Here is a 22,753-nt window from a genome sequence, read left to right as displayed (position 1 = left end):
GTAAGGGGGTAAACTGTGCTGTGGGAGATAGAAAAAGGGTGATGATGCTGAGAAAGCATGAGGGCTCAGGGGTCTTGATGCAGTTGGGGGACTGCTGGAGCCGAAGTTAAGGAGGAGAAAGAGGGTTTAGTAGGATGTTTGAGGTAGAGGTTGTGGATGTGGGGTGGGTACTTATGTAGTACTCCAGGGTGTGAGCATGGGAGAGGGTGGCTCAGAGGGAAGGACGAAAAGACAGATCTAAGCCAGAGGACCTCAAAGATGAGGTGCTGGGCGGCTGCTGAACTTATGGGGAATGATGGCAGGGGCTGCAGAGAGAAGATGCTGAGCTGAGATGTGTACTGGGGTGGTGAGTTCAGATGACACGGCAGAGGCACAGAGCATGGCAGGCCTGAAGGTGTGAGCCACAGAAAGAGCAGGGAGGACTGTGGGTCCTTGGCCATGAGATCCCTGGGATGTGAGCCGGCTTCACCGAACGGAGAAGGGTACCTGGGACAGGCATGTGTGAGGGCCGGGGGACCGTGCAGACTGGTGTGGGTGTGGCACCAGGAATTTGGGTGCACAGTGAAAGTTTGGATAGGCAGTTTCATCAGATTAGTGAATGCTTACTGTAGAATGGGGTTCAAAGGCCAGATGATAGATCCAGAGAACCTGGGATTCCAGAAGGAAGGGGGATTTAGATACCTACGTGCTTTCCTACATACACACAGACAGGCAGCAACCAGCCATCATCAGGATGGGGTAAAGACAAACCACAGCACCCCACTTAATCGCGTTTAAGCATCTGAGGTCCACAGAGGCTACCTTCCCCTCTTTGCCTTCTCACTGCTGCCCTATGGTGGCAAGTTGAACACTCCATGGTGAAACACAAGAAGCTTCTTCTAGAAAAGACCCATTGCTGAAGAATACATCCTGGACTCATCTAGCAGTGAGATACCTCATGAGGACGTTAGAGCAATGCCTACCTCTTTCTGACAGCCAGCTGATTAAAGGGCAGCACCAAGTGGCTGCCTCCTGCGAGGCCGAACTGGTGGGCGTTGGGGACGTACTCCGGGGCTCTGTCCACGGCACACGATTCCTGTAAGACACGCACACGGTTCTCAGCCACGCACGACCAGGACCCCCACTAACACTGACGTGTTTTTCCACGAGGGAAACATCTCAGAAGCAATTGTGTCAGAGCACCAGCAACGCAAACACACAGCACCGATTTTACCTTCTTTGCTTCGAACAGTTTACTACACATCCCCTTCTTTGTCTCTCTGAGAAGGCAACTAGAGCTTTTGTTTTTCACCTCAGCCCCCCTCAAATTCACCTAAATTCCCATGAATTTTCATCAGGCCTAAGGGGCAAAGGCCTTGCTCTGTGCCCCTTTGCCCCTGAAACCCCTGCTCTGGGGAGGGCCTGAGGATGCCAGCGGTTACAGGAGCACCTGCCTCACAAGCACCGGGCAGCTGTAAGTGCCCACAGGTGACAGGCCGAGCCAGTTCCACCCAGACAGGAACGGGTGCAGCCAGGAGGAGCCGGGCTGGAGGGGCAGGTGCCCTGACTCTGGACCAAGTGAGGCCTTAGACTCAGTTTTCCAGGTCGGTGGACGGATGCTACCAAGACAACTGTCCTGAACTCAAAGATGGGCCCTGCTCGCAAGGTACTGCTTTTGTGTGATTGTGCCATCTAAATCAGAGTGTAAACTTTCAACCAAGGAAGTAGAGAAATCAGAAAAGGGAAAGAAAAGTGAAAACTGACAATGGCTGCTGTTAAAAATACTTGGTCAAACTGGCTTTTCCTAGATGAATCAAATCTTATTTTTTAAAGCAACAATGATACGTATGATGGCCTATATAAATACTTATTTTCATGTTTCTGACTAAATCCAAAGTGATACTGAGTCCTTATAAAGCCTCTGCCTCAAAGCTGGCTGTGTGGCAACCAAAAGAGGCACCCGAGCATTAGAGCTTGCAGCTCGGGACACTCTGCCATGTCTGATACGCTGTTTTCTCAGAGAGCCATCCTGCTTGCCCCCCTGCTTCTCATCACAGGGGTGACCCTGTAACTCTCCCAGATTCCTTTGGAAAGTGGCTTCCAGCTGGTTCATCCAGCCAATGGAAGGCAGTGCTGGGAGGCTGGAGGGTGAATGGGAGAAGCCGCATGTCTCTCCCTCCTTCCTGCCTCCCTGGCAGGGCCTGTCTTCTCTGTGCTCCAGCGCCCACTGGGAGACGCTCTGCTCAGACTTGCTCCCTGGGCGGCCCCGGCTCTTCCCTCTGTGTGCTCATGGCTCCTGTGTGCTCCTGCAGCTTTATCATTAGGTCCCCATTTTAATGTCCTTTGGGTGGTGCTCTTTTTTTCTGACTGGACCTCAACCATAGAATTAAAGAAAGCCCTTCTTACTGGACTTGGTAAAGGCTGGGGCTCTGGCGGGTGTTCGCTGTCCTCTCCGTGGAAAGCAAGCTTTGGCCGTTCTGAGAGCAAGCAGGAGTCCAAGTCCACGTGTTCATAGCCAGTGGCACTAGTGAAATCCAAAAGTCTAGATACAAACAAAGTGTTTTCAAAATTAATGGAGATAATACAAACCAACACATGAACCAAGGTCATGTGATTATTGAACACTTAAAATCCATTAAAAAACATTAATATACGCGTGCCACAACTACTGAAGCCCGAACGCCTAGAGCCCATGCTCCGCAACAAGAGAAGCCACCGCAAGAAGCCCATGCACCGCATAGAAGAGTAGCCCCCACTTGCCGCAACTAGAGAAAGCCCACATGCAGCAACAAAGACCCAATGCAGCCAAAAATTAATTAATTAATTTTTAAAAAATCTACACACTACAATTCTGAAAGGCAAAACTATAGAGACAGAAATGAGATTAGTGGCTGCCAGGGACTAAGCATGGGCGAGATGACTGACTACAAAGGGGCACAAGGAAACTTTGGGGGTGATGGCAATCAAATGTGTAGTAGTTATATAACTATGTATTTGTCAAAGCTCATCAAACTGTACACCTAAAAGAGTTAATTTTGCTGTATTTAAATTATACCTCAATAAACCTGACTTTTTAAAAAACAAACAAACATTAATATAATACTCTTAGAGTAACCAAATTGACTGTCTCCCACAGGGACTAGAAGTCCACATAACCTCCCTTATCTATTGTCTTGTTTGATTCTTCTGCCTGAAATGGCAGCCCCCTGTCCGCCCGCCCCACAGCCCATCCCCGCTGTGTCCACCTGGCCATTCCTGAGTGTCCCTCAGGAGTCGGCTCAAATGTTGTCACCTGCTCCTGCAGCCTTGGCTGGGCTGCCTCAGGGCAAGAAGCTGGCTGTGGCTCCCACAGCGCTGCACAGTGGCCTCCATGAAACACTGGCTTCTTTCTCACAGTTTCCCTTTGCCAGGAAGTCATGAACTACCCTTGTCATATGTCCCTTTACTCTACAACATGTCCCCTGTCTGCACGTCCTTTGTTGGCACTTTCTGAGGACATGGCTGTGAACAGTAGTACATAGATGTTTCTGCCCTATCAGGTTCCCAGTCTCACAGCTTTCAGGAACAAGAAGATGCCTAATTGATTAATTAATAAACAATTGGGTGAATAAATACATCAAGTTACAAATAACTGCTCAAGGTTCTGACATCATCATTGTGTTGAAACCCAAGACGATGTTTTATTCTTTTAAATTTCAAGGCTCCTAAGAGGTTCCTTCACAGAGGACACTGCCACCATGAAAGATCCAAGTCCTTGCTCAAGGTCACAGAGCAGGTCAGCAGCCCACCAAGGAGGGGAACTTCAGTCTCCTGACACTCAGGCACATTTAGTTTTTCCTGTGCGGGTTCTGTCCACCCTCTCCCCCCCACCACCACCCAGGACAGAGCACAGCATGCTGACCACAGGCAGAGGGGCAGTGAACAGGAAATAAATGCCTGTGGGCACATATAATTCCCTTCCTCGCGTGGGAGCAGAGACATCCAGTTCTTAATAAGACAGTAATTGTTCTAGGAGGAGCCACTAATAATCTGAAGTTGCAAGTAGCCCAGCAGTAAAGGGTCCTTTAAAGCAATGAGCTCAAGACAGCAGGAAGCTTGTATCACAAAATCTCTACATTCTCAAAAATGCATGCCAGGAGACTTTCAAGATGGCAGAAGAGTAAGACGCGGAGATCACCTTCCTCCCCACAGATACACCAGAAATACATCTACACGTGGAACAACTCCTACAGAACACCTACTGAACGCTGGCAGAAGACCTCAGACCTCCCAAAAGGCAAGAAACTCCCCACGTATCTGGGTAGGGCAAAGGAAACAAGAAAAAACAGAGACAAAAGAATAGGGACACGACCTGCACCTCTGGGAGGGAGCTGTGAAGGAGGAAAGGTCTCCACACACCAGGAAGCCCCTTCGCGGGCGGAGATGGGAGCTGGGTCGGGGGGGAGCTTCGGAGCCGCGGAGGAGACCGCAGCCACAGGGGTGCGGAGGGCAAAGCGCAGGGATTCCCGCACAGAGGATCGGTGCCGACCGGCACTCACCAGCCCGAGGCTTGTCTGCTCACCTGCCGGGACGGGTAGGGGCTGGGAGCTGAGGCTCGGGCATGGGAGATCAGATCCCAGGGATAGGACTGGGGTTGGCTGCGTGAACACAGCCTGAAGGGGTTAGTGCGCCACAGCTAGCCGGGAGGGAGTCTGGGAAAAACTCTGGACCTGCCTAAGAGGCAAGAGACCACTGTTTCAGGGTGTACGAGGAGAGGGGATTCAGAGTTCCGCCTAAACGAGCTTCAGAGACGGGCGTGAGCTGTGGCTGTCAGCACAGACACCAGAGACGGGCATGAGACACTAGGTTGCTGCTGCAGCCACCAAGAAGCCTGTGTGCGAGCACAGGTCACTCTCCACACCTCCCCTTCTGGGAGCCTGTGCGGCCCACCACTGTCAGGGTCCCGTGATCCAGGGACAACTTCCCCAGGAGAACACATGGCGTACCTCAGGCTGTTGCAATGTTATGCTGGCCTCTGCTGCCGCAGGCCCGCCCTGCACTCCATGCCCCTCCCTCCCTCCAGCCTGAGTGAGCTAGAGCCCCCAAATCAGCTACTCCTTTTAACCCGGTCCTGTCTGGGCGGGGAACTGACACCCTCAGGCGACCTACATGCAGAGGCGGGGCCAAACCCAAAGCTGAACACCAGGAGCTGTGCGAACAAAGAAGAGAAAGGGAAATCTCTCCCAGCAGCCTCAGGAGCAGCTGATTAAACCTCCATGATCAATTTGATGCACTCTGCATCTCTGGAATACCTGAATAGACAACAAATCATCCCAAAATTGAGGCGGTGGACTTTGGGAGCAATTGTAGACTTGGGGTTTGCTTCCTGCATGTAATTTGTTTCTGGTTTTATGTTTATCTTAGTTTAGTAATTAAAGTTCATTATCATTGGTAGATTTGTTAATTGATTTGGTTGCTCTCTTCTTTTTTTTATATATAGATATATATATATTTTTTCCTTTTTCTTTATTTTTTTCATTTTTTAGTGGCACGTGGGCCTCTCACTGTTGTGGCCTCTCCCGTTGTGGAGCACCGGCTCCGGACATGCAGGCTCAGCAGCCACGGCTCACGGGCCCAGCCACTCCACGACATGTGGGATCTTCCCAGACTGGGGCACGAACCCGTGTCCCCTGCATCAGGAGGCGGACTCTCAACCACTGCACCACCAGGGAAGCCCTCCTTTTTCTCTTTTTGTGAGTGTGTATGTGTATGCTTCTTTGTGTGATTCTGTCTCTACAGCTTTGCTTTTACCATTTGTCCTACGGTTCTGTCTGTCCTTTTTTTTTTTTTTTTTTTTTTAAGTTTTTAGCAATTGCTATCATTGGTGGATTTGTTTTTTGGTTTGGTTGCTCTCTTCTTTCTTTTACTACTTTTAAATTTTCTTACTTTTAATTAAAAGATTTTTATTTTAACAACTTTATTTTATTCTTTCTTTCTTTCTCCATTTTCTTCTGAGCCATGGGGCTAACAGCATCTTGGTGCTCTGGCCACATGTCAGGCCTGTGCCTCTGAGGAGGGAGAGCGAAGTTCAGGACATTGGTCCAGCAGAGACCTCCCGGCTCCACGTAATATCAAACGGCGAAACCTCTCCCAGAAATCTCCATCTCAATGCTAAAACCCAGCTCCACTCAATGACCAGCAAGCGACAGTGCTGGACACCCTATGCCAAACAACTAGCAAGACAGGAACACAACCTCACCCATTAGCAGAGAGGCTGCCTAAAATCATAATAAGGTCACAGACACCCCGAAACACAACACTGGACGCAGTCCTGCCCACCAGAAAGAGAAGATCCAGCCTCATCCACCAGAACACAGGCACCACTCGCCTCCATCAGGAAGCCTACACAACCCACTGAACCAACCTTAGCCACTGTGGGCAGGCACCACAAACAACGGGAACTACAAACCTGCAGCCTGCAAAAAGGAGACCCCAAACACAGTAAGTTAAGCAAAATGAGAAGACAGAGAAACACACAGATGAAGGAACAAGGTAAAAACCCACCAGACCAAACAAATGAAGAGGAAATAGACAGTCGACCTGAAATAGAATTCAGAGTAACGATAGTAAAGATGATCCAAAATCTTGGAAACAGAATGCAGAAAATACAAGAAAAGTTTAACAAGGACCTAGAAAAACTAAAGAGCAAACAATGATGAACAGCACAATAAATGAAATTAAAAATTCTCCAGAAGGAATCAATTGCAGAATAACTGAGGCAGAAGAATGGATAAGTGACCTGGAAGATAAATAGTGGAAATAACTACCACAGAGCAGAATAAGGAAACAATGAAAAGAATTCAGGACAGCCTCAGAGACCTCTGGGACAACATTAAACGCACCAACATTCGAATTATAGGGGTTCCAGAAGAAGAAGAGAAAAAGAAAGGGACTGAGAAAATATTTGAAGAGATTATAGTGGAAAACTTCCCTAATATGGGAAAGGAAATAGTTAATCAAGTCCAGGAAGCACAGAGAGTCCCATACAGGATAAATCCAAGGAGAAATACGCCAAGACACATATTAATCAAACTGTCAAAAATTAAATACAAAGAAAGCATATTAAAAGCAGCAAGGGAAAAACAACAAATAACACACAAGGGAATCCCCATCAGGTTAACAGCTGATCTCTCAGCAGAAACTCTGCAAGCCAGAAGGGACTGGCAGGACATACTGAAAGTGATGAAGGAGAAAAACCTGCAACCAAGATTACTCTACCCAGCAAGGATCTCATTCAGATTTGATGGAGAATTAAAACCTTTACAGACAAGCAAAAACTAAGAGAATTAAGCACCACCAAACCAGCTTTACAGCAAATGCTAAAGTAGCTTCTCTAGGCAAGAAACACAAGAGGAGGAAAAGACCTACAATAACAAACCCAAAACAATTAAGAAAATGGTAATAGGAACATAAATGTTGATAATTACCTTAAATGTAAATGGATTAAATGCTCCAGCCAAAAGACATAGACTGGCTGAATAGATACAAAAACAAGACCTGTATATATGCTGTCTACAAGACACCCACTTCAGACCTAGGGACACATACAGACTGAAAGTAAGGGGATGGAAAAAGATATTTCATGCAAATGGAAATCAAAAGAGAGCTGGAGTAGCAATTCTCATATCAGACAAAATAGACCTTAAAATAAAGACTATTACAAAAGACAAAGAGGGACACTACATAATGATCAGGGATCGATCCAAGAAGAAGACACAACAATTGTAAATATTTATGCACCTAACATAGGAGCACTTCAATACATAAGGGAAATACTAACAGCCATAAAAGGGGAAATCGACAGTAACACATTCATAGTAGGGGACTTTAACACCCCACTTTCACCAATGGACAGATCATCCAAAATGAAAATCAATAAGGAAACAGAAGCTTTAAATGATACATTAAACAAGATGGACTTAGTTGATATTTATAGGACATTCCATCTAAAAGCAACAGAATACACTTTCTTCTCAAGTGCTCATGGAACATTCTCCAGGATAGATCATATCTTGGGTCACAAATCAAGCCTTGGTAAATTTAAGAACATTGAAATTGTATCAAGTATCTTTTCCGACCACAACGCCATGAGACTAGATATCAATTACAGGAAAAGATCTGTAAAAAACGCAGACAGGTGGAGGCTAAACAATACACTACTAAATAAGCAAGAGATCACTGAAGAGATCAAAGAGGAAATCAAAAAATACCTAGAAACAAATGACAGTGAAAACACAACAACCCAAAACCTATGGGATGCAGCAAAAGCAGTTCTAAGGGGGAAGTTTACAGCAATACAATCCTACCGCAAGAAACAAGAAACATTTCAAATAAACAACCTAACCTTATACCTAAAGCAATTAGAGAAAGAAGAACAAAAAACCCCCAAAGTGAGCAGAAGGAAAGAAATCAAAAAGATCAGATCAAATAAATGAGAAAGGAATGAAGGAAACAATACCAAAGACAATAAAACTACTAAAAGCTGGTTCTTTGAGAAGATAAACAAAATTGATAAACCATTAGCCAGACTCATCAAGAAAATAAGGGAGAAGACTCAAATCAATAGAATCAGAAATGAAAAAGGAGAAGTAACAACTGACACTGCAGAAATACAAAAAATCATGAGGGATTACTACAAGCAACTCTATGCCAATAAAATGGACAATCTGGAAGAAATGGACAAATTCTTAGAAATGCACAAACTGCCAAGATGAATCAGGAAGAAATAGAAAATATAAACAGACCAATCACAAGCACTGAAACTGAGACTGTGATTAAAAATCTTCCAACAAACAAAAGCCCAGGACCAAATGGTTTCACAGGTGAATTCTATCAGACATTTAGAGAAGAGCTAACACCTATCCGTCTTCAAACTCTTCCACAATATAGCAGAGGGAGGAACACTCCTAAACTCATTCTACAAGGCCACCATCACCCTGATACCAAAACCAGACAGAGACGTCACAAAGAAAGAAGACTACAGGCCAATATCACTGATGAACATAGATGCAAAAATCCTCAACAAAATACTAGCAAACAGAATCCAACAGCACATTAAAAGGATCATACACCATGATCAAGTGGGGTTTATCCCAGGAAGGCAGGGATTCTTCAATATATGCAAATCAATGTGATAAACCATATTAACAAACTGAAGGAGAAAAACCATATGATCATGTCAATAGATGCAGAAAAAGCTTCTGACAAAATTCAACACCGATTTATGATAAAAACCCTCCAGAAAGTAGGCATAGAGGGAACTTACCCCAACATAATAAAGGCCATATATGACAAACCTACAGCCAACATTGTTCTCAGTGGTGAAAAACTGAAAGCATTTCCATTAAGATCGGGAACAAGACAAGGATGTCCACTCTCACCACTATTATTCAACATAGTTTTGGAAGTTTTAGCCACAGCAATCAGAGAAGAAAAACAAAAGGAATCCAAATTGGAAAAGAAGAAGTAAAGCTGTCACTGTTTGCAGTGACATAGAGAATCCTAAAGATGCTACCAGAAAACTACTAGAGCTAATCAATGAATTTGCTAAAGTACCAGGATACAAAATTAATGCATAGAAATCTCTTGCATTCCTATACACTAATGATGAAAAACTGAAAGAGAAATTAAGGAAACACTCCCATTTACCACTGCAACAAAAAGAATAAAATACCTAGGAATAAACCTACCTACGGAGACAAAAGACCTGTATGCAGAAAACTATAAGACACTGCTGAAAGAAATTAAAGATGATACAAATGGATGGAGAGACAGACCATGTTCTTGGATTGGTAGAATCAACATTGTGGAAATGACTCTACTACCCAAAGCAATCTACAGATTCAATGCAATCCCTATCAAACTACCAGTGGCATTTTTCACAGAACTAGAACAAAAAATTTCACAATTTGTATGGAAAAGACCCCGAATAGCCAAAGCAATGTTGAGAAAGAAAAACGGAGCTGGAGTAATCAGGCTCCCAGACTTCAGACTATACTACATAGGTACAGGAATCAATACAGTATGGTACTAGCAGAAAAACAAGTATATAGATCAATGGATAGAAAGCCCAGAGATAAACCCCCGTGCCTATGGTCACCTTATTTTTGATAAAGGAGGCAAGAATATACAACGGAGAAAAGACAGCCTCTTCAATAAGTGGTGCTGGGAAAACTGGACAGCTACATGTAAAAGAATGAAATTAGAACACTCCCTAACACCATACACGAAAATAAACTCAAAATGGATTAGAGACCTAAATGTAAGGCCAGACACTATAAAACTTAGAGGAAAACATAGGCAGAACACTTTATGACATAAATCACAGCAAGATCCTTTTTGACCCACCTCCTAGAGAAATGGAAATAAAAACAAAAATAAACAAATGGGACCTAGTGAAACTTAAAATTTGCACAGCAAAGGCAAACATAAACAAGATGAAAAGACAACTCTCAGAATGGGAGAAAATATTTGCAAATGAAGCAACTGACAAAGGATTAATCTCCAAAATTTACAAGCAGCACATGCAGCTCAATATCAAAAAAACAAACAACCCAATCCAAAAATGGGCAGAAGACCTAAATAGACATTTTTCCAAAGAAGATATACAGATTGCCAACAAACACATGAAAGGATGCTCAACATCACTAATCATTAGAGAAATGGTAATCGAAACTACAATGAGGTATCACCTCACACAAGTCAGAATGGCCATCAAAAAATCTACAAACAATAAATGTTGGAGAGGGTGTGGAGAAAAGGGAATCCTTTTGCACTGTTGGTGGGAATGTAAATTGATACAGCCACTATGGAAAATAGTAAGGAGGGTCCTTAAAAAGCTAAAAATAGAACTACCATACGACCCAGCAATCCCACTACTGGGCATATATCCTGAGAAAACCGTAATTCAAAAAGAGTCATGTACCCCAATGTTCATTGCAGCTCTATTTACAATAGCCAGGACATGGAAGCAACCTAAGTGTCCACTGACAGATGAATGGATAAAGAAGATATGGCACATATATACAACGGAATATTACTCAGCCATAAAAAGATACGAAATTTAGCTATTTGTAGTGAGGTGGATGGACCTAGAGTCTGTCATACAGCATGAAGTAAGTCAGAAAGAGAAAAACAAATACCGTATGCTAACACATATACATGGAATCTAAAAAAAAAAAAAAAAATGGTTCTGAAGAACCTAGGGGCAGGACAGGAATAAAGACACAGACGTAGAGAATGGACTTGAGGACATGGGGAGGGGGAAGGGTAAGCTGTCACAAAGTGAATGTGGCATGGACATATATACACTATCAAACATAAAATAGCTCGTGGGAAGAAGCCACATAGCACAGGGAGATCAGCTCGGTGCTTTGTGACCACCTAGAGGGGTGGGATAGGGAAGGTGGGAGGGGGATGCAAGAGGGTGGGGATATATGTATAGCTGATTCACTTTGTTATAAAGCAGAAACTAACAAATCATTGTAAAGCAATTATACTCCAATAAAGATATTTTTTTAAAAAAAGCATGCCAAAATGTATTTGACCTCTGCTCTGTGTTGACAGTACTATGGAACTAATGTTTAGTGGTTCTTTTTTTTCTCATGCATGATGACCAGATTTTTCCATCATTCTAGTCTAATAAATCCATTTGGGGGAGTTTATAGAACATGGGATTCATTTGTTATTTGGGAACTTGTAGAATTTGGGGCCATCTCAAACAGCAAAATTAAGTTGTAGATTAGTGTCAGTACTGGGCATTAAAAGATCAGGAAGTGCAAAATCATGCTGAGAGCACAGTCACACTTACTCCATGTTAAAGATCAGGTTTTGGATACAGCCATGAAATGAGCTTCTCAGCTTGAGCATGGGTGTCCCCTCGCCCTCTGGAACACCACCTATGTACAGGTTGGACACACTTATTGTCCTGCTTTCTGCTGATGGGCCCAGCTTCATTTCCACAGGAGCTGTCTCATCCAGTTGGACAGTGATAATTCTAAAAGGTTAAAGGAGAAAATAAAGGTTTTAAAATATAATGAAACATAACTGTCCATTTTAATATCTAATTCCAGCAAGTTCTTACTGAATTATAAAAGTTTCTTGAAGATACATTTTAACATGACATTTAACATGTGTGTGAATAAAAAAGTGAATCTTGAGTATTAAAACCTACAGGTAAATGTTCTCCAAAAATGAATGGAATGGGATTAAATACTATTCAGTTCAATTGCTTTTTGGAGAGAATCTTTTACTTCTTTACCTGTGACAAAATGTGCAGTGTTTTTTTTAAAACTTGTGGTCTACAATTTTGGAGAGAAATTATATAGAAATATTGATACGACACTGTTTACTATTTCACTGTTTACATTTTACTATTTACTATGTCACTATTTGCTATTTTACCATTCACTATTAGAATTTACTAATACTGTAACACTATTTGACACAGAATTATTCCAGTGTAAAGACAATTTATGCCGGGCCCCAGAAAAGGGCAGGTTTAAGGCTGTTCAATTATGAAAATTCTGCAAATATCTTATTACAAAGCAGATCAAACTGTTTTCCAAAGAGGTATTCTATTAAGCTTCTAGAATTATTTTGGAATTATAAAGACTCTGAATGACATCATACTAATTATCCCAATCATTTCACTGCATACAGGCTTCCTACTGGGGAGCCTCCGTAAGGTGACGCAAATACCTCCCGGTCCTTATCAAGGAGATGGAATGCTCTTGACCGTCGCCATATGTGCCCGTGGGAGCATGCAGGAGAGCTCTTCTCAGGCTGGTTCCATCCCCAGGATTAACATGCACTTCAATGTGGCCTTCAATTAGCATGATGGAAAAGAAGGGCTGGGAAGGTCACACAGAGAATTCCCATAGAAAAGACATTACTATAGGATTTAAAGAATTATCATCTTATGGAGGTAATGTGGGAGTACTGGCACCAAGGAAGCAGTTCCTTAAGAATATCACCATCTAACACAACTATTTTATACTTTGTATATTGCTTTCTAACCTCTGCTGACATAATTTACATTCTGCATTATGCTATTATCACTAACCATATCAATTTCCATTTCTACAGTCTTCATACTTATTATTTATTGGTACATTATGTACTAACAAACAGTTACATTGTAAGTCATTGATCTGTTCCTCCCTTTCCCGTTTTACTGAGATATAATTGACATATACCATTGTGTTAGTCTTAGGTATACAACACAACCATTGGATATTTGAATATACTGTAAATGATCAGCTCATATAGTATTCTTGTAGGGAGAACTTTTTAAGATCTGCTCTCTTAGCACTTTCAAATACGCAATATGATATTGTCACTATAGTCACCATGCTGTACATCACATCCCCAGAACTTATCTTACAACTGGAAGTTCGTACCTTTGACCCCCTTCACCCACTTCTCTCCTGCCCCTACCTCTGATAACCACCAATCTGTTCTCTCTCTATGAGTGTTTTTTTAAGATTCCACATATAAGTGAGATCATACAGTATTTGTCTTTCTCTGTTTGACCTATTTCATTTAACGTAATGCCCTCAAGGTTCATGCATGTTGTTTTCAGTGGTAGGATTTCCTCCTATTTTATGGCTGAATAACATTCCACTGTATAAATAAATAGATAGATATTGATATATATGTATACATATACACACACATCTTTATCCATTTGTCTACTGATAGACACTCAGTTTGTTTCCATGTCTTGACTACAGTAAATAATGTTGCAGTGAACAAGAGGATATAGGTATCTCTTCAAGGTAGTGATTTCATTTCCTTCAAATATATACCCAGAAGTGGAATTGCTGGATCATATGGGAGTTTGATTTTTAGTTTTTTGAGAAAGCCCCATACTGTTTTCCATAGTGGCTGTACCAATATATTATACATTCCCACTAGCAGTGCCAAGGGTTCCCTTTTTTCCACATCCTCACCAGCACTTGTTATCTCTTATCTTTTTTTTTTTTTTTTTTTGCGGTACATGGGCCTCTCACTGCTGTAGCCTCTCCCGTTGCGGAGCACAGGCTCCAGACGCGCAGGCTCAGCGGCCATGGCTCACGGGCCCAGCCGCTCCGCGGCATGTGGGATCTTCCCGGACCGGGTCACGAACCCGTGTACCCTGCATCGGCAGGCGGACTCTCAACCACTGTGCCACCAGGGAAGCCCATCTCTTATCTTTTTTGATGGTTGCCATTCTCAGAGGTGTGAGGTGAAATCTCACTGTGGGATCTATTCCTTTTTAAAAAATGTAGGTAGTTTCTAACTTTTTATTACCATATGTAATGAACATTTAACTTTTTTTTTTTTTTGCCTGTGAAAGTTTTCTAAGATTTCTAAAGGTGGAATTAAAGAGTTGAAGGTTTGAAAATGTTTAAAGCTCTTAACACTCTTTTGCCACATTGAGAGAGGTCCACCAGCAGAACTGGAATGGGAGTGTTTCCCAAGGTCTTGCCAGCACTGGATGACACCGTTCCTTTTTGCTGACTTAGTAGCAAATTTTGATTTACAAGGGGTCCTATTAAGATTGGTGGAGAAAAACAGTGTGATAGTTCCTCAAGAAGTTAAACATAGAACTCCCATATGACCCAGCAATTCCACCCATAGGTATATACCCAAAAGAATTGAAAACAGGTACTCTAACAAATACTTGTGTGCAGATGTTCGTAGCAGCATTATTCACAATAGTCAAAAGGTAGAAACAACCCCAAACGTCCATCAGTGAACTAATAAATTATGCTATGTATGCACTGGGATAACATTCAGCCATGAAAAAGGAGGACATGCTGATACATGCTACAATGTGGATGGACCTCGAAAGCATGCTAAGTGAAAGATAAAATATCACTCATATGAGTCCACTTATATGAAATATACAGAATAGGTAAATTCATTCATAGATACAGAAAGAAGACTGGTGGTTTCCAGGGTTGGGGGAGGGGGTGAATGGGGAGTGACTGCTTGACAGGCATAGGCTTCTCTTTTGGGTGATGAAGATGTTTTGGAACTTGATAGAGAAAGTGGCCTCACAACATTATGAAAGCACTAAGTGCCACTGACTGTTTCACCTAAAAATGGTTACTTTTATTTTATGTAAATTTCATCTCAACTTAAAAAGGAAAAAAAGATTGGTGGAGCCCATAAACCAATCTGTCCTTGTCAGACCTTCACTCAGTGTCTCGTGAGGTATCTGGGGTCTACAGACTGGTGTTCCAGGTCAGGCTCTGAAATAACAGCTGTGTGATCTTGTGCAGGTTAGCCAGGCTCTCTGAATCCATTTCTCCCTCAGCAAAATATAGGAAGCAGCATTCACCCTGAAGTGTGGCTGTAATAATTATACAGCAATGTCTGTAAAATACCTTGCACAGTAGAGAACAGTACTCTAAATTGTAGCTGCATGGCTTCTACTTCATTAATACAATACATCAGCATTCTGTGAATCTCTTCAAATTAGATAATATATAAAGTTTGAGCAGAGGAAAGGTAAATATCACCTATCCTATAAGAATCCTAGGTAGACAGCAAGGATCTTTCTTCTCAACGGCCAGACAAGGAAGATGGATTATGCAACACAACGAGACCGCTGATTCGTAAGGGAAAGACATTCAACAATAATCACTTTTACTTATTAAAAACGCACACCCATTAACAACCAGGCACACATGTTGTAGAATATGTGTTATGACTAAGTCATCTTCTATCCAGTGTTTCCTGAAGTCATTTCCTTCCTGAGCTCCTGGCTTGAGAGCCTTTGAGCCACTCACCTTGTGGGCCTGCCGGTGACCTTGCTTCTCCCCATGCTGGCCCAGGGCAGCCAGGATGATGCCGCTGCTGTTCCTGGTGGCAAATGTTGCCAACAATTCCGAATCTGGTGACAAGGACTTGGGTGGCAATTCAACATAGCCGCCTCTCAAGAAGCTAACGCTTCGGACAGGCTGGTCACAAAGGAGAGGAGAAAGCACCATGAGGCCCACCCGCATGCTGAACCTCCCACCCTGGAGGCTGCTGCCGTTTTCCCCACCACCTCTTTTCTGTTCACACCCCTGGTTTAGATCCTGTTGCCTTATGATGTTAGTAAATCAGTGGGCATTTATAGAAACTCATCCCAATATTAATAAAACACTTCCCACCTCCAGTATACAGCCTTTTCTCACTCCATAGGAATTTCTGAGTAAATCAAAGGTCGATCTAGATATTTCCAGGTTTTTGATACAGCCCACGTAGCTTTTGCTGGTGACACCTTTCCTGTAGGGCAAGGCAAGAGAACATCAGCAACAAAATTGGATTTTATAACTCCAGTTTTGAAAGAAGAAATAAAAATGGACCTACAAATAAGAAAGATCTCTTTCCATGTGTCATTCTCATAAATGTCTAGTAGGGAAAGGCAAGAGAACAACAGCAACAAAATTGGATTTTATAACTCCAGTTTTGAAAGAAGAAATAAAAATGGACCTACAAATAAGAAAGATCTCTTTCCATGTGTCATTCTCATAAATGTCTAGGTCTTCCTCTAACAAGACTATTGATGGCGAAAATTCAGGTCAAACATGTACTCTCCTTAGGACTAAAGAAAGGGATTGAATTTAGTGAGGCTGATTACCTAGATGGCTACCTAGATAAAAGCATACTTAATATTTTAAGGGAAACTATTATAATCATTACCATTTAGATATACTCACTAAAACAGAGGCTAATTATAAGAGAGACAGTGCACTGCCATAAGGAAATTATAGCACTTAGATTTCAATCCAGTCTCCATGTAGAGCAAACATTCACCTCCCACGGGGGCAAGTGTGGGCAATGTGATTTCCCAGGATCTCTTGGTTAGAGACGGCATCGGCTCTTGTCCATACCACATATTCATGAACTTCCTCCTGAAGGAAATAACTGCATTTGGTGAAGTCTGGGATTATCCAGAACCCTTATTTCTTTGATACTAAGCCAATTCCATATTTTTATTAACAGAAATTGCCACTCTGCTGGGTGGGGTGAGCTTTAATGTACTCAGGCTAACATTTCCAAATGATGGAGACTACTGAACATCTCCCAGTTACACCCTGAAGCATCAGCTAGTGACAGGAGAACTGTGCAGGAACATGGCTCCTTGCTACATGTCATATCTCACTTTTTCTCTGTGCTGTGCAATGAGCTGTTGGCCATTAAGAAACCACATGATTTAGGGCAAATGTCAACCTTTCCGAATCTCAGTTTCTTCCATTGTAAGTGAGACTGGCCCCAATGATAACCAAGACCCATCTATCGTGAAAGTCTGTGATTTGAGATGTCTTCCTAGAAAAGGGACTCTGTCCTTTTCTTCAGGGTCTACGCTGTGTACCATTTAGGTAAAGAACAAATGAATTACAATACAGCTTGTAACCTCAGAAACATCCCCAATGCCACTATGTTAGGAATGACATCTGTAATCAGGGATTAGGGGAGAGGCTTCCAATCCTGGCTCTGCCTTGGCAGAGGGGTAAGACCTGGGACAAGCGACCAACTCCCCTGAAGTTTTGGGACATCTATTTCCAAGACCCTGAAGGTGGGTGACTGTGGTTGTAAACTATGTTCCTTGGAACTTTCACACATTTCTGGCAGAGAAGGGGGTGTGTCAGGAAGTGGATTCTGGGCTGCTCAACCCATAGCAACTGGAGTGGCTGCACTTCTGTATAAGAAGCCGGCTTGAAGATGAGGTACTGCTACAAATATACATTTGAAAACCACGGGGCTGAGTGACTCGGTTTGGACATTTGGTGATTCCACTCCCTGGAAGCTAGGCTGCCCTGACTGCTGGCCGTATATGCCTTTTTTATAATGGTGTGAAAGAAACTTAGAGCTTACTTTGTCCCCAGTCCAAAATTACAAAATTGAGGACAGTAAACTACAGAAAGTTTATGAAATTATTAAAGTCACAAAGCTAAACAAGAACAAGAATCAGTGCATCTCTCCTCTGCTACCTTTAATCCAACTTGCTGATGCTGGTCTTCAAACTTTCACATACATTATTCATTCTAATCACCAAAAGGGGAATCCAGATAAGTCTGCAGAAAGCATGATTCTTTTCTTCTTGTCACCAAAAAGATTATACCACTCTAGAATGTCTGGACAGGAGAGTGACGTGTGATGGAAAGTGGGTCTCCAAATATTGCACAGTAACAATTTTTAGATGTTTTATAGGCAATAAATAGAAAATCATAAATTCTATTGCAGAAGGCTTTCTTTACTTCCTAATTATATGGCATACTAATCAAAACAGAACGTTATGGGTTAAATTGTGTTTCCCCACCCCGACCAAAAGATCTTGAAATCCTAACCCCCAGTACCTGTGAATGTGACCTTATTTGAAAATAGGGTCTTTACGGTTGTAATCAAGTTAAGGTGAGGTCAGTAGGGTAGGTCCTAATCCAGTATGACTAGTATCTTTATAAAAAGGGGAAATTTGGACACTGAGAGACATACACAGAGGGAAGACAGCGTGTCCACACAGATAAAGAATGCCACCTACAAGCTGAGCAATGCCTGAAGCTACCAGAAGCTCAGAGAGAAGCATGGAACAGATTCTTTCTCACAATCCTCAGAAGGAAGCGGCCCTGCTGACGCCTGATTTCGGAACTGTAGCCTCCAGAACTGTGAGAGAACACATTTCTGTTGTTGAAGCTGCCCGGTCTGTGGAACTTTGTTATGGAAACTAAGGCAGTTGGTAATTAGGGACATGAAAATTCTGCAATGTGGTATCATACCTTACAACTCTTGACCTAGGTAATCCACCCACATAAATTGGATCCTTATCTAGACGATTGAGGTCAGAAGATGCTCCTGGAGTTTCCCCTTGCTTCGTTTCTTTGTAGCTGGTGTTATATGCATCAATAACTGCTAGGAGTCCTAGAGAAGATCAAGAGGAATAGACAAGAAAATTAGTCATTTTCTACAATAAAGTGAACACAGACGTCTAACAAAGGTCATTTACAAAGACATATTCTTTTACATTCTGCAAATTTGACCAGGGGATGTTCCTGACTGTTAAAAGACAAATGAAAACCCTCTTTAAAAAAGTCAATAAATCCAGAATATACATGCTAAATGGTAGCACTATGTGTGTCAAAGAAAATAGAATCAATTTGATCCTTGATTCCAATTCAGCATTTAACATTAAATAATGCATTTGGAAACCACAAACAAAGAGAATTAGAATATTCCTCCAGCAAAATGTGAATCCTGGTGCTTAGTATTCCAAAGAAAACAATGGCTTTTGATTAGAGTATCATTTAAGAATACCTAGAAAGCTAAAGTAAAAAAAGACTGCTGACTTTGGGAAGATTTCTATTCCTATGAGGGCGACCAACATTCCGTCCGTCTACGTGTGCATTTACCTTGCTTTCTGTTTCGCTGGAAGGCAATTTTGTACCAGGTTCCATTATTATAGCGTCTGTCGGTAATAAGAGCAAGAGGCCCAGAACCCAGGTCAACTGTAACTCTAACTCTGCCGTCGACCAAGTCGATGGATAAAAAGTCTTTCTGTAATAAAGAAAAGAGTTACCCAAGGCTACATTATTATCACAATATTTCCTTTCTCTCCAGGTCAGGGATGGCGGAAACCTCCTACAGTCAAACTAAGAAAACAGGACCTGGCCCAACAGTCCAAAATTAAAAGTGTCCACAAAGGCTTTCTAGAATAATATACAGACATATGTCAGATAAACTCATGGTCATCAAAATCTACAATGCAGGAAGAGAAGTGGAATCTCTATTTTTTTCATTTAGATTGACAACTGGGCCAATCCTAAAAATAAAACTAGAAGATTGAGAAAAATCAGCAGCACATAAGATAAAAATAAGAACATGAACTTCCTGTGATGGAATTCAAATAAGGTGGTCAGAGTGAGTAAACAAGACGTCTTATTCAAGCTCAAAATTTAATAATAAATGTTCAACTGATATTTATAATGATAGGAAGCTATTTTCTACTTGATGCGCTTCTATATTTTCCAAATGTTCTTCAACGATTTTGTACTGATAAATCATTTAAAATGGGGGATTGATATGGCATACATACGTACATATTATACTAGCATGTGCTCATAAAACAATCATTAAACATAAATATCCTCATAGCAATCCAACTGTATATACACAGTAGGGTGCAGGGCCCCACAGACTCTTACGGTGCCATTTGAAGCCAGGTAGAGAAGCAGCCCATTAGGTGAAAAGGTACTAAAAAGCATAATTATCTGCGTCACAGTAGCCCGGAGCATCTTCTCCACAACAGAATACCCACTCCCATCAAAATGGAAGGAAGCATCTTCATTTTGGGGGCTGCAAGGAGAGAAGGTGAAATACAATCTATTCTTAGGAAGGTAGTTAAAGAGAACACACGATACTTTTACTGAGTTCTTCCTCACGAAAGTTGTGATAGAGCATTTATTTCCATAATTTGATAACAAGCGTAAGTCATAATATCTTAAAATATGCTCCCCATGAGATTATGTGAGACAAGCACCCAGTTGCCTTGTAAGGAAATGAAAGTGAACGTGGGCAGTGTTCACTGTAGTAAAAAGAAATTCCCTCAAAGGATGGAGTACTGCTATAAATAGTTCTACTTGGTGACTAGATTTTCATTTGTTCTAATTCCCTTTAATGTGACTTTGATGTCCCTTAATGTCTAGTTTCCTTTAATGTCCTTTCTTAATTCCAGCACTTTCAGAATAAATTTTATATTGGCATGTATCACCTTATGCTCGTTTTCAACTAATTCAACTAAACTGGACTAATGATGGAAAACAAATACGTACCAATGTGCCAGAAGCATCAGTTTGCGAAAATATCACTGACAAAAAAGAATCTCAAAAATCTGCAGGATGAGCTTACAGCAGTTATATACCATGGACCCCAGCACTTAGATAAGTGTTTTCCAGATTTCCCAACGTCTCAAAAAGTTGACTTGATTCACTCTTCAGGTACAAAGTACTTAGAACATATCATTATTATGTTCAAAAAGTACTTTTCTGGAATGTCACAGGGCTCAAGAGTGAATTAGATTAGGGTGTTTTGGGGTATGAATTTGCATTTTTTCCAGTTGAAGGTGTAATAACCACTCTGTGTCACATCTCCAAGTAGGAACAGAATAACCCAGTGAAACTGTTTCCATTAACAAAAAATGTAGCAGTGCTTTGTAAAACCTGAGGTTTCAAATTTATACCTTTCTACAGTCCTGCTTTTTCTAAAAATTTGTCTTGAGATCTCTTATAAGGAAATATAACTTTAAGGAAATGCACTCTGCATAAACAAACTGTGGCCTAATCCTCAATTATTTAATCCTTAAAACTTTGGCCTCCTAGAAGCATGTCCCATTGCTTTATCTTTTGGCAACCGGTTTCATGTAGCTATGGACACACACTCTAGAACCAGATTGCTAGGGTTCAAATCCCAGCTCCCCAACTTACTAGCTGTGTGACCTCAGAAAAGTTACCTAACCCCTCTGTGTCTCATTTCCTTCATTTGTAAAATAGGGGTAACACTAGAACCTCTCTGGAAGGGCTATACATGACTTAATACATGTAAAGTTCTTTAAACGGTGCCTGGTACATAGCAAATGTTCACTCCGGTTTAGCTCTGAGTACTGTACTGTGTTCAGAGGTCCTAGTGGGGTCCCATTTTGCCTATTAAAAGCTGAGCCTCAAAGATTAAGTTCTTGCCCAAGAACACACACAAGAAAATGCAAAGCAGGTTTCAAACGAAGTTCCAGAAATCCGTCTGCCCTCTCCCTCCCCAGAGCTCAGGAGTTCTCCGTTCTCAGGAAGGTTGCGTCTTTGGTTCTGGCTTCTCTCCTTCAGCAGGGCCTGCCCAAGTCAGGTGGCCACCAAGAGGGATGAATGCAAAGGAAACGATGACTGAATGCAACTCTCCTGAGAAGGCTCACATCCCTCAGGTCAGCGGCACATTTCTGGGGCTCCTCCCCTGTGGGTCAGACTTCCGTTCTATAACCATGAGGCCCATGTGCCTTTCCCCAGCTGGGCCTCAGGAAGGCAGCTCCAGGCCCCTGCCTGAGTAAGAGGCCAGGACAAATGACAAAGGGTCCTGCCACAGCACTTCATGGCTGGCTCTCCTCCAGCGCCCAGCATTTATGGGAGGCTGGGGGGAGCCCTGCAGTCAGGAGGACTGGGCGGACGCCCTCCCTCCCAGCTCTCAGCCCAGTGACCCTGGAAGAATGACTAGACTGCTCTGATCCAAGGTGTCACCCATGAGATGGGGACCCGTCAGACTCCGTGCAGCTGTCCCGTGAGTGAGGAGGCATCACTTGGGCCCCACGCTCAGGATGCTCTACCTACCATCACCCCTACAGCGCGGTGCTCTTTTTTATGTTACCACAAAAAAGTATTTTAGGTAATTTTCCGTAGACCATGAGACACTGAAGGAGATAACCTTGGGTGACTGATGTTGCCATCACCAGTACCGAGCAGAGGGTCCAGAAACAGATGACTGTCCGGTCAAGGTCAGCCGTGCAGCCAATGCTCTATTGCAACAGCCTCTCAAAACTAACACAAGAATAAAGGCCTGGGCTTCCTTGGTGGCGCAGTGGTTGAGAGTCCGCCTGCCGATGCAGGGGACACGGGTTCGTGCCCCAGTCCGGGAAGATCCCACATGCTGCGGAGCGGCTGGGCCCGTGAGCCATGGCCGCTGAGCCTGCGCGTCCGGAGCCTGTGCTCCACAACGGGAGAGGCCACAA

General features: G+C 42.6%; 1 protein-coding gene across 1 annotated transcript in view; it reads right to left on the bottom strand.

The window, feature by feature from the left end:
- The window catches only part of LAMA1 (laminin subunit alpha 1), a 153,529-nt gene that overhangs the window by 8,766 nt on the left and 122,010 nt on the right, over positions 1-22,753 (bottom strand). The window contains exons 49-57 of the mRNA XM_007458457.1: positions 20,193-20,343; positions 19,401-19,545; positions 18,771-18,912; positions 16,164-16,278; positions 15,798-15,968; positions 12,718-12,869; positions 11,828-12,013; positions 2,386-2,521; positions 963-1,075 (exon numbers count right to left, since the gene is read on the bottom strand). Coding sequence (XP_007458519.1) covers positions 963-1,075; positions 2,386-2,521; positions 11,828-12,013; positions 12,718-12,869; positions 15,798-15,968; positions 16,164-16,278; positions 18,771-18,912; positions 19,401-19,545; positions 20,193-20,343 — 1,311 coding nt within the window. The remainder of the gene's footprint in view (positions 1-962; positions 1,076-2,385; positions 2,522-11,827; positions 12,014-12,717; positions 12,870-15,797; positions 15,969-16,163; positions 16,279-18,770; positions 18,913-19,400; positions 19,546-20,192; positions 20,344-22,753) is intronic.

Source organism: Lipotes vexillifer, unplaced genomic scaffold, assembly GCF_000442215.2.
Source record: "Lipotes vexillifer unplaced genomic scaffold, Lipotes_vexillifer_v1.1 scaffold447, whole genome shotgun sequence".
NCBI classification, from domain to species: Eukaryota; Metazoa; Chordata; class Mammalia; order Artiodactyla; family Lipotidae; genus Lipotes; species Lipotes vexillifer.
Note: the sequence above shows the minus strand (reverse complement) of the source record. Positions and strands in the feature narration are given on the sequence as shown.